General features: G+C 37.0%; 1 protein-coding gene across 5 annotated transcripts in view; it reads left to right on the forward strand.

Moving 5' to 3' along the window:
* PCDH9 (protocadherin 9) overlaps nt 1-13,081 on the forward strand; it is a 709,974-nt gene that overhangs the window by 450,854 nt on the left and 246,039 nt on the right. For 2 of the 5 annotated variants that reach the window (XM_074815557.1, XM_074815558.1), the window contains one exon: nt 1,933-2,134. In XM_074815557.1, the coding sequence (XP_074671658.1) occupies nt 1,933-2,134 (202 nt within the window). Of the gene's footprint in view, nt 1-1,932; nt 2,135-13,081 lie in introns of those variants that run through there. The other 3 variants (XM_074815559.1, XM_074815560.1, XM_074815563.1) reach the window with 2 other exon arrangements.

Raw genomic sequence — 13,081 nt, forward strand, 5'->3', positions numbered from 1 at the left:
GGGAAAGAGCCTGCTAGCAATTCCAAAAAAAAAAAAAAAAAAAAAAAAAAAATTGTTCAGGGTGGAAATTCCAGAATGAAAAAGTTGTAAGAAAAAGTAATAAAGTTTGACGTAAAAGTTTGCTTAATGTTAGTATGTAGAGTTAGGTCCTCTGTTGATGTAAATGAATACAACCCAGTGACTCAGAGGATCTATTTGATTTTGCTACAACTGTATTCTAATCCTAAAGCTAGAAAAGGAACTTAAAAGCAAAATGCTAATTATAAAATCACAGCCAAGAGCAAATACTATTACATTTATTTCTATACTGAATTACACAGTAATCCAAAATTGACTTAATCAACTATCTATGTCCACCCAAGGGAGATGAATAAAGAGAAACCTGGTAGAGGATATTGATCATCAGATAAAATGGTAGCAATTACCATTAACAAATAGTTTTTAATAAGCAAACATGCAGTTATTACTAATAACTTTAGGTTTTCCTCATTAAAAAAAAAGCTCATAAAAAAAGAATCAGAAAGAAAAGGAGCATCAAGGCCTGATGCTTTTTCCATTAACTTCAGGAAAACTTACTCAGATTTGGGATGGATGCAGGACACCTGTTTTTCACTACTTAAAAATTGGTAACTAGTGGAAGATACCTGTTCTAGTACCTTCCTGGTGTTCCTTCCTTTACCAACTCTGCAGAAATCTTGAATGATTAGCTTAGATATAACCCGTAACTTTCAGATGGCTAATATTGCTAAGAATGTAACCACTGAACTAAAAAAATTATTAAGCTTAAGGCAAACTTCATGAATCTCCTCTTTATTCTAAACCAATCTAGCTAACCAGATCACTCAGGCTCCCTGCTGCTGAAACTCATTTTTGTGGGAACATGTGCTTAACTTAATTTAATCACTCTCTTGAGATGCTCTTGAACTAGTTGTTTCCGATACTTCAAAGATGCAGTATTTTGATCCATGAAGACCTGTAATATTCCTTTCATGAATCCCACAGTCACGGTTGCTAAACAGTTTGCAGCAGTGCTATCGGCTCTGGAGCTCATGGGGAATCACTGTATCATTCTGTGGCAACAATTCACAAAGTCAGGTTATTTCTCCAGATGAGAGAGGTTCAAAATCAATAATGGTTAACTAATACAAGTGTACACTGCACATTTTTTTTTTCCTTTGGAGATGACTGTAGGGTTTTTTTTAAGAAATTCAGGAAAATTTGAAATTCTGGCTCTCATTCACTGTGTTGTTTTGAACAAAGTATGTGCTGTTTATTTTTATTCTCTTACTAGAGTGATAATGATTTATTCCATCAATGCATTCTGTGATTCTTTGCTGACCACTGTGATTTCATAGATATATTATCAAGCCAAAATATCCATATTTGTTATATAATTGATATCAGTTAAATATCCTTATAGATATGTATTTATATATATCCTTCTATTCCTGGAAGATGACAATGATTTTTATTGGTTTGTATAAATTGGTGGACTTTTTTTTTTCCAGTATGAACAGTGATAATACAGGTTTTACCCTCAGAAATATATACTTACTACATTTTCTGATGTCATTTGCTTTTCATAACAGTTTGCAACAGTTTCTGCTTCTCAGAGAGAGTTTTTATAGATCATGTTTTTAAATTTATGAAAAATATACATAATTGTCTACTGATTACTTTCTTATGAGAAGGTTACTTCACAGATGAGCATGTGCAGACCTTTGAAATTTGGCTCTCCTGCCTGCCATCTTCCCTGGGTTGCTCTAAAAACAAGCCAAAAAACCCCCAAACCACCAAGCAAACGTGATAACAATTGCCTCATAAGCATTGCCAGGAATCTATTTGTATGTCAAAAGTTAAAAAAAAAAAAAAAAAAAATACTCAGGAGAACAGAAGAGCACTAATCAGCGTGTCCTGTGCTCTTCTTTGTAGTCCCAGCGCCGTGTTACATTTCACCTCCCTGATGGCTCCCAGGAAAGCTGCAGTGACAGTGGTCTGGGAGACCACGAGCCGGTGGGTGGTGGAACCCTGATCTCACACCCTCTCCCTCTGGTTCAGCCGCAGGACGAATTCTACGACCAGGCTTCACCGGACAAGAGGACTGAAGCTGATGGCAACTCGGACCCCAACTCGGGTGAGTCACCGTCAGTGCTCCGCTTATCTGAGTTTCTTTGGTAACTTGGTTACTTTCTTTTTCATCCCTTTGATGATGCACATGCATGAATATTTGGTCATGTTGGCTCATTGGTAGGAAGTAATAACCATTGGTAGGAAATAATGTGGTTTGCCTGAAGTGTTTTATGTTGTAATTTGACTATAGAAACAAAAATACGTGAAAAAAACAGCTCCATACTAATTTCACAGTGAGAACAGCTGGGAAAAAGGAAGTCCTACAGGATAGCAAGCTTTTCTTGATGTTTGCGGTGCTGTTGCTATTTAGCATTGGACTTTAGGAAAGTCATTCTAAAGACGAATTTAAAGAACAAGGACATCGAGGTTGTCCTATCTGTTAGACTAACATAGAAAACAGTAAATCAGTGAAGCACTGAAAAATTTAAAGAATGGAAATTTTTATAACACACCTACAGTTCCCCATTCTAAGAGCAAGAAACTCAGGGTTTTTTTGTTGGGTTGGAATGGCACGATGTTCTGCTTTTTAGAATTGTTGGATATGCGTTTTTATAAAAATACCAAGTAAGTGCAGTTTGTCTGATTTGGGAATTTCTACCTTTCTTCTTCTTTCCTTCTCTGTAATACATTTACATTATTGCAGTGTTTTTGTCACAGTCAGTACTGAAAAATGAAGCAAAGTCTTAACCACTACTGTGACTAGTATTTTGTCATTGGAATGTGGAGACATGGACATACTGCAAACTGGGAGGGGACAGTAATAAAGCCCTTAAGTTTTCTGTCCAGAATGTGGAGTAAAAGGTTAAAAGTCTTATCTGTGCTCTTGGAAGGTAATTGAACTTGAGTTCTCTTACATCCCAGGAGTAGAGTAATAAGAATTAGTTTCTCCCTTTGGCATTTCTCCCTTTTGTATAGATGATTAAATTGTCACTGGGCCTATACAAACCAGGAGAGAAGGTGGCCTTGAGATCTGATGAACAGTATTAAGGTCCATGTTCTCATTTGGGCAGAGCTGGATCTGAATTATGACATTTAAATCATGGCAGATGAGAATCCAAAATGTGGAATATTGACCTTAGAAATGTTTTTATAATACTTTTAATGGGAAGACCAAGAGGGTGTGTGGGGTGGAACTCTATGAAGAAACAATTTGAAATCTGTTACTGTCTCAGTATTCTGGTTTCCTATTCCCTTTTCACCTTTCCTTTCCTTTCCTTTCCTTTCCTTTCCTTTCCTTTCCTTTCCTTTCCTTTCCTTTCCTTTCCTTTCCTTTCCTTTCCTTTCCTTTCCTTTCCTTTCCTTTCCTTTCCTTTCCTTTCCTTTCCTTTCCTTTCCTTTCCTTTCCTTTCCTTTCCTTTCCTTTCCTTTCCTTTCCTTTCCTTTCCTTTCCTTTCCTTTCCTTTCCTTTCCTCCCCTCCCCCTCCCCCTCCCCCTCCCCCTCCCCCTCCCCTCCCCTCCCCTCCCCTCCCCTCCTCCTCTCCTCTCCTCTCCTCTCCTCTCCTCTCCTCTCCTCTCCTCTCCTCTCCTCTCCTCTCCTCTCCTCTCCTCTCCTCTCCTCTCCTCTCCTCTCCTCTCCTCTCCTCTCCTCTCCTCTCCTCTCCTCTCCTCTCCTCTCCTCTCCTCTCCTCTCCTCTCCTCTCCTCTCCTCTCCTCTCCTCTCCTCTCCTCTCTTTTCTCTTTCTGTTCTCTTTCCTTTCCTTATTCCCCCCCCCCCCCCCCCCCGGATATGACATCTGCATTTTATTTTCTTTACCAAACCAGAAATGTCATTGGAACTATGATCTTAAACCCTGAATCTGTAGAAATACAAAGAACTATAAAAGAATAGCAACTATGAATGGAATAACTCTGGAGCAAGAGCGTATGTCTGCTTAAGCAACCTAGGAGCTTAAGTGGAATTATCTTGTTAATTCTCTGACCATATATGAGTCATGTGAAAGATTTAGCAAGATCAGAGAGGAGTTTTAAGGCAGCATTGCATCTTGGCACTGTCACATTGTCTTCATCGACTCTGAACTGCACATCTCTTCAAAATGTGACATAAAAATCCTCTAGGTGAGTTAGGAAAAATAGGCTTACTAACCTCTATACGAAGTTATTAATAATGTGTTTTTAGAAATTTTGTATCAAGCACATTGTACAAACATAGTATATTAATCATGGTGATGTATTCATCCCTAATACAGAGACTAATAGAAGATTAGTCAGAGTGAGTAAGTGTTCTTAAAAGCTATATGAAAAGTTTTAATATGTCTATGGTTACATCTAGTTTAGCCTTGGGGATGCAAAATTCATGGCAAATTTATCAAAATCTAACCATCAAGCTTACTGATGATTTGTAACGTACTGAAGTATAGATTATTCACCTTTTATGAGACTGAATTAGGATAGACATTGAAACGGTGCAATCCAGATCTCATCAAATCTCACAAACTACGAAGGGAATGTTATGGCCATTACTGTGACAGAAATTATCCTAGGAAAACCCAAGGCAGGAAGGGAGTGATACTGCCCATTAGATGGATTTGACTTTTATATCTTATTCAGTATCAAGTTATTGCCTAGGCACTGTGTCCAGTTCTTTTGCTACTGGAGGCACAAGTATTTGGGTGAGGTGTGAGATGGAGTTTAAAGTAGTTTACGGTTATTGAAGATCCTGTGGCAATTTTCAGAAGATAAAAATGCTATCTGGTGATTGGGCAAAATTACTTTGTGGGTATTTACATATGTTCATGGTTAAAATAACTGAGGTAGTATCGTTTCAACATGGTATGACACTTCTAAACTGAATTTCTAGTTCTATTGCAGTGAAATGTTAAATAGTTGTATTTAACAGGAGACGTAGTTTCATTTCAGTGGCTGTTTAAGGGATTGCTGTTTATAAAAGTAGTTGGAGCATGCTGAGGTAAGAGATACAGCTATAAAGTAAGGAAACAGTCTTGGAGTGTAGTACTATTACCATGTAAATGTACTGCTGCCAGGTTTGAATGATAAATGTTGCAGAACAATATTTTATTTTGATATTAAATGTTTCAACTGAAGAGAAAGAGGAGTGTTTATGGGAATATTTTCTATTGATCTCAAAGAATAAAATCTACACAAAAAATACAGATTTGTCCCTCTGTATTTTTATGAAAGTTCATCTAAGCAAAAGTTCGCTTCAGCTCATGGGAATATGATGTTAATCTTGATAGTAAAGTCCTTGTATCATGGTGAGAGCAATTTTGGTTAATGGCTTTAATGCTCAGTGGATTATTGTACACTGTGAAGATATGTGAATAAAAATTCAGCCATTGTTTCTCAATATTAGTATGTTGCTATTTTAATTATATTTGAAGAGTGACCAAGGACCAGGTCTTCAAAACCTGAAATAGGAGAAAAAAAAAAAAAAAAAGAGCTAAAATCTTGATAACTTATTATGCAAAGGTAGGAGAAGCCTTATCATCACATTTTCTTGCAGTCATTAGCTTCTACAGAGACACAAGAGCTACAATTACATGATTTAATGAAAGAAACATACACATTGAGAGTACATTCATCTACCTGAGTACATTCATCTACCTAATCTTAAAACAGCAATCTCTCTCACTGGGGGAAACTGAAATGAAGAGAGGCACCAAACACTGGCATTGTCAGCCACACACTGTCACTGTGGTTATGATGGAAAGGCAACAAGATAGAAATACGAAGTAAAAGGTAAAATTTATAAGAACTTTTATAATGATGTGTATAGTGCAAGTTTGGTTTGCATCGCTCAAACCTGTCTTCTTTGTATAGAGCCTTTTATTTTCACTTGAGGGTTTCATTCAGTTCGCTAAGATATCTTTTCCATTTCACCATTGTTAATTGATCAGTATTAATTGATTGTCAGAGGACTATGATGTTAACCTGACAGTTGCGACTTCCTTATATTTCACTTTTGTCTCATTTGCACCGTGATACACTTTATAAAAATTCTTCCATCAGTGAGCAACAATTCACTGTGTTTAAAAAACCCATAACATTACAGAGTGGCACCAGCACTGTGGTTTTGTTATGCATTATTAAATGATAATAAAAATAAGTAATTCAAATTTACTAGAGGTCTCATTATTCAAGACTCATGGTTATGGTGATTTAATTTTGCATACAATATTGATTTTTAAGGCAAGCCTTGTGTATGTTACAACAGTTTATTGCATTTAAATGCAGTGATTAACAACCTTAGCTTTGCCTTGCTGACCATGGCTTTGCCAGAAGCATGGGCCAAGAGGAAGGGAAAGCAGCATGATATTTCCTGGCTACATTGTTTGTCACCATGATAACACACAAAAGAGAAAGATTGTAAATATTATAGTGTTGAGAGTCTGCTAAAAAACCCAACAGAACAAAATAAGACACATGCAAAAAAAGGAGATTTTATAATTTCTTGAAAACTAATGGTTTTAAATAATCTGAACTGTGCTTTGGTCTGTGGAATGCTGACCTCACATGTTCTCCAAATAAACACTATCTTTTGCATTTGGAGGGTGTGTATATTACACTTCCTATAAAAACTAAAGGAATGTAATCCAAAGATCTATCAGCTCATTAAAGTTCCTTACCTTTTAGTATATCAGATAAGAATTTAGAACACATAAAGTTTCTTTAGGATCTAAAAAAAAAAAAAAAAAAAGTCACTGTAAAATTGTATTTACTAGTATGACTTTGTAGCCTCTCTTATTACAAAAAATACTGCTTTTTAATGGTTTTGAATGTGCGTATCGGGAATTGCACTTTTAACACAAGCATCTTCTTTATCATCAGTTACATTAAAAGTGTACAGCTGTCTGATGTATTTTAATGTGAATTATTTCTTCAGTAACCATTCAAAAGAAAATTGTCTTTTTGTTTGCCAGCAGTCAGGTGCAGAATGTTACTTTTCATTACTATAAGTACGGTTTTCATTGGCTTAAAAAAAAACCCCACCTTATTAGTGAAGAATTCTTTCACTCGGGTTTAGTAAAGGTTGTCAGGGACCTAAATTTAGATTGGAATTGTTAATGTATCTAAGGGTTTCATGCTGTAGAGCCGTGCGATAGAACTGTATGAAGGAAAAATGTGCCTCCTAGTGTAAAGAAGGGGAAAAATGCACTTTCATGAAAATGCTTGATAAATCACATTTTGATAGCTGCAAGCTGTGGATATGATTCATTTTTCTTCAAAGAGATAAAGAGGAATAGCATATATTTAGTGGAGTGTTAGAACTGCTCTAGGGAGAAAGCCTACTACACACTGTGCAATAATTCCAATGGTTTTAAACCAGGCAGAAATACAATATTTATGTCTTCTGATATATGTTTATGAATCTAAGTAAGTGCTTGCCTAATTTCTACACCTCATTAATAAGTAGTATCAATATATGTTACATAACACAAAGCAATAGCTTTATGAAAACAGGGAGCTGTAGAAAAAAACGTAACAAAAACACTGGTTTGAAGGTCATCCTTTTTACTTAGTAATAATTACGTAGACTTAAAAGTTAAGTTTATTTAGTACAAATTAAGTAGAATATTCTATTATGTCCTATGTTATTAATTACAAATTCCAAAACAATTCCATATTCCTCAAAGTAATAATGCTGTCTACCAATGATACTGTTTGTGGAGAGCTTTTTTATTTCCAGTACATTAAAAATTGTAACGATAAATGTGGCTGATAAATGCCTGAGTTCCCACCTTTTAATAAACCTAATACTACAGTGGTTTAGTCAAGTGATGTCAGGGGTATTAAATCATACTATAATTCCAGTTATAAGTAGGAATATCTCTGTGGCAGTCATTTAATTATGATTAAAGTTCAGACTAATGGTAAGATTGTCTTGTATTACACTTGTTCATATGATAAGGTCCCATGTGGAGAAACTAAGCCTTTCATGCAAAGAGCTTTGGTTTTACAGTGTCACTATCATTACACCCAGTGGGTGATGATGGTTTAACCTTGTGGGCATACCCTCTGCTTAATCCTGCCTTTCATTTGCTGCCTCAAAAGTTTCTTGTCTTACTTGGCAATATTGGAGTCCATAGCTGAACATACTAAGGTGTAGGAAGAAATGTTACTCTGTTAATGCTTAGCTCTAGATAAATCACTGTCCATAGTCATTCTTGTGTTTTCATAATATGAGACTCTATGTGAACTAAAATAGGAACATTTGCCTTTGAGTCATTTCCTCCATTTCATTAAACACAAGTTCATACCTCACACAGAATCTAACACTGTCACATTTAGCTACAGGCAAGTAGGAGTAAGAAAAACTGGAGTCAAGTTGGTGAATTAGCCTACTGAAGAGCTATAAAATAGTCTGAAGTCTGAATTTAATCTTAGCCTATGCACTTATTTCTTTACAAAGATAAATAAAATCTGAGAGGCATAAGAGGTATTGCTATCTCTTTAGATCTCTTTGCTGCCTCATTATGAGTGAGGATTTTAAAATTGTCTTGGTTTAGAAAAGTCACTGTGCTACATCTGTTCCTGTTCTACTCTCTTTTCCCCCAAACACCAAAGCTAATTGGGATGTAAATCAGGATGGCATAGCCATTGAATGGGCAGCGAGAAGGGAACTTGCCCCATTGCTTCTCTAATGTGTCTGAACTTTCTAGCTGCTGCTGCCATCCAACATGAGAAACTGCAGGTCCTCAGCAGTGAGCTGAAAAGGCTAGATGGGGCATGGGGATTATTCAGACTTGTAAGAAAAATTTAGAAGGGCTAGAGGATTAAAGGAAGGGGAAGGGTGCACATTAAGCAAAAGGTGGTGCCTGTGACTGCCATTGCTGATGATATTTAGGACAGTTTAAAACCACAGATGCTTTTGCCAGTGGTGCAGGCTAAAACAAAAGACTGATTTAAGGAATTGCTAAGAGTTATTTTCTCATATCGGTAAGAGTTATCTTCTCACAAGGCTCTTCTTATCACAGTAAGCCCAAATCTACTGCAGAGATTCATAGATTTTTTTAAGTTTTAAAGCATTATCATTATCTAGTCAAACCTCTGTCATAGCACAGTGCATAGAATTTCACACAAGATTTCTTAAACCAAGTCTGTATTTTAAAATAGTCCAGTGATTTATTTCCCTTAGAGTTTGTATTGGGTTTACATGTCAAGGTTAGGTGGGGGGGGTGCTGCAGGGGATGCTTCTGTGAGAAGAGACCAGAAGCTGCCTCCATGTTAGACAGAGCCAGTTCCCACTTGTTCCAAAACAGACCCAATGCTGCCCAAAGCTACACAGCACCTGGGAGGGAGAAGTAGGAAAAATGTGAGAGAAACAACCCTGCAGACGCCAAGGTGAGAGAAGAAGGAGGGGGAGGAGGTGCTCCAGGCACTGGAGCAGATACCCCTGCAGCCCTGGGGGGAGACCATGGTGTTCCCTGCAACCCATGGAGGACCTCAACACAGAGCAGGTAGGTATGCCCTGAAGGAAGCTGCAGTCCATTAAGGGCCCACGCAGGAGCAGGCTCCTAGCAGGAACTGCGGCCCTGTGGGGGACCCACTCTGTAGCAGTCTGTTCCTGAAGGTCTGCATCCCATGGAAAGGACCCATGCTGGAGCAGTTAGTGGAGGACTGTATTCTTTGGAAGGGACCCTGTGTTGGAGTAGGGGGACAGTGTGATGAGGAAGGAGTAGAAGAGACAAAGTGTTATCAACTAACTGCAACTCCCATTCCCTGTCCTTCTGCACCAGGGGGTGGACATTCCCTGTCCTTCTGCGGGGGGATGAGGAGTCAGAAAAGTAGGAATGAAGAAGTGGAGCCTGGGAAGAAGGAAGGAGTGGGGGAAATGTGGTCTTAGTTTTGTTTTTCCTGTTTCTCACAATCCTACTCTATTTTTAATTGGTGATAAATTAAATTAATCTTCCCCAGGTTGAGTCAATTCTGCCAGTGATGGTAGATGGTGAATGATCTCCCTGTTCTTATCTCAACCCATGAGGTTTTTCATCTTATTTTCTTCTCTTGTCTTGCTGTGGAGGGGGAATAATAGAGTGGCTTGTTGGGCATCTGGCAGCAGACAAGTTTAACCCACCAGAGTGTTAAAGTGAGTATTGTATTCCCAGTCTGAAATCAGTTATCTTCAGTGTCTAGGTCTTGTCTGTGAGACTGAACTGCCCTTTCTCAACAGGAAGTCTTTGACTTGCAGAAATGCATAGATATTTAAGGCCCAAGGGACAATTTTGACTAGTTTTGCCTCCTGCATAATACAGGTCAGAAATCTTAGCAAATAACTTATAAAAAAGCATGTATATTCTGCTTGTATCTACAGCATGTTTCAGAATGATTCCTTGAGTTAATGATCTTCGTGACAGAAGAAACAGTATTCCAAAGCTTACTGACTTTGACTGAATCAATTTTTTGCCTTTTACTTGATAAACTGGATTGTTTAGACATAGTCTAAACATAGTTTAGTCCATAATTTAGACATCGTGCTCAAGACGTCTTGGATCTGTAATAAATTGGTTAGTTCTTTGTGGTATTTTCAATATTGAAATATTTTTTTCTTGAGCAGGTTTTTTTAATTTCTTTTTTTTTTTTTTTAATGTTGGTCCCATATCTGTCCAGAATGAAAAAGAATAGTGAATCATTCAGTCCCTTCTAATACTCTTACAGATAAATGACACAATCAACAGTTTCAACTTAAATATTCACAAGAAAAATAGAACATAGCTCTTCTAAATCACAGACTTTTAAAAATCAATTTCTCTCTTTATCATTCATTGTTTTGACCTGAGTGAGTACTTTTCCATGCCTCATGAGCATGCTATTTAACAGTACTTCTTAGCAATAGAACAGCAACAGATTTTTCTATTCCTTAGAGACTTTCCATGGGCAATAAAAGTAAAAAGCACAACTGAATACATATATCTTTAATCATGGTTAAATATATTAGAAAGGCTTTATTAACATTATAGGTGGTCTATCAGATAAGTATATTCGAGACAACACACCTTTTAAAGGTGTGATAGTGTGATTATGGCAGCAATATTTGAGATTTTTGAGGTTGTGTGTTCTGAAATTCAATGAAAGTTATTATTGAACAGCTATGACTCTTTGTTACACTGATACTAAGATTCATTTTCTGATGTTTCACATTCTGTTTCTAACGGAGTCTTAGCAGTGCAACTCCTATTCACAATGCCAAACATTTAACTGTTTAAAAGAAAGATTATAGTTGTGAGAATAAAAGTGTCAACTTTAGCATGGAATTGTTAATTTCAGCATTCAAGTGGTTAGAAATCGTAAGTAGAATTGCTGATGGCTCTAATGAGAGGAATCACTCCATGCAGCAGGAATAACCCAATTGCATCAGCACAGGCTTCAGTCTGACCAACTAGGAAGCAGATTTTCAGTAAAAGAACTGGGAGTCCTGGTGGACAACAAACTGTCTATGAGCCAGAAAAGAAAAGAAAGGAAAAGAAAAGAAAGGAAAAGAAGAAAAGAAAAGAAAAGAAAAGAAAAGAAAAGAAAAGAAAAGAAAAGAAAAGAAAAGAAAAGAAAAGAAAAGAAAAGAAAAGAAAAGAAAAGAAAAGAAAAGAAAAGAAAAGAAAAGAAAAGAAAAGAAAAGAAAAGAAAAGAAAAGAAAAGAAAAGAAAAGAAAAGAAAAGAAAAGAACCTCCTGGACTGCATTAGGAAGGGTGTTGCCAGCACTGTTGAGACACATTTGAAATGCCAAGTCCAGTGCTGAGCTCCTCAGTACAGAAGGGAAATAGAAATATGGAGTAAGTCCAGCAAAGAGCCACAAAGGTGATTAAGGCATTAGAGCATCTGTCACATGAGGACATGCCGAGAGAACTGGGACTGTTCATCCCAGAGAAGAGAAGGCTTAGAGAGGATCTTATTAATGTGTGCAAATACCTGATGGACTGAGGGGAAGAAGAATAGAGATAGAACCAGACTCTTCTCAGTGGTATATGAAATAAAAGAAGAAGGGGGAATGGGCACAAACTGAAATACAAAAAAATTATCTTTAAATATAAGGAAAAAATATCCACTCACACTTTCTTACTGTCAAGGCGATAGAACACTGCACCAGGTTTCCCAGAGAGATTGTGGAGTCTCCATGCTTGGACGTTTTGAAAATCAAAATGGACATGGCTCTAGTTGACCCTGATTTGAGCAGGGAGGTTGGACTAAGCAATCTCCAGAGGTCCCTATCAACCTCATGCATTCTGTGATTCTTCAGTGCTATGAATTAATTAAATTTGTCTTTTATAGAATGTACAATACAGATGTGACAAAAGAAGGAAAGGAAAATCTGTATTCTCTAAGGTAAATGAATTATAAACTTGTAAATTTATGGTAGGATATCTTGTACAGTGCTATACACAGTATAGGAACCAAAACAAACATAAATATGTACATGCCAAACTACTGGTTTCTAATTCATTTGCCTAAACATAACAATGTAATGCCATTTGTGATTCTGTAGGGTATGCAGTATATTCACATCTGGCATATATGCCACAGGAACTATTTTCCATGGGAAACCAGGCAGGGTAATGAAAAGATATCTCAATTTACACCAAAAGCTACTATAAGGCAACTATATTCAGACTCAATATTTACACTAGTTTGCCTAAACCCTCTTTACATAGAAAGATATAGACCATGGTAGGCTTCGTAAGAACGTGATAAAATATTAAGACCAATGCCCTGTCTAGCCCCATACTTTGTGTGGGCAGTGGAAGAAGCTATATATGGAAAGTACTTTACCTCCTGAGGTAGATATCTGAAATTGGTCAAGTAAATTTCATAGACAACTGCCTATAACCCACCACAGGTTATGAATGAAGGCTGTAGTAAGTAGCCAAGAGGTACGTGTGTTAGTTCCAGACATTAATGATGGAACTCTGCTCCATATTGTAGACTCTTGAATTTGGATGCTTACATGTAGTGATATAAAACTTTATCCGAAGTGTCTAAGCTCCCTTTTTTATTTGTTAAGCAC

This window comes from Strix aluco, chromosome 2 (assembly GCF_031877795.1).
Source record: "Strix aluco isolate bStrAlu1 chromosome 2, bStrAlu1.hap1, whole genome shotgun sequence".
NCBI classification, from domain to species: Eukaryota; Metazoa; Chordata; class Aves; order Strigiformes; family Strigidae; genus Strix; species Strix aluco.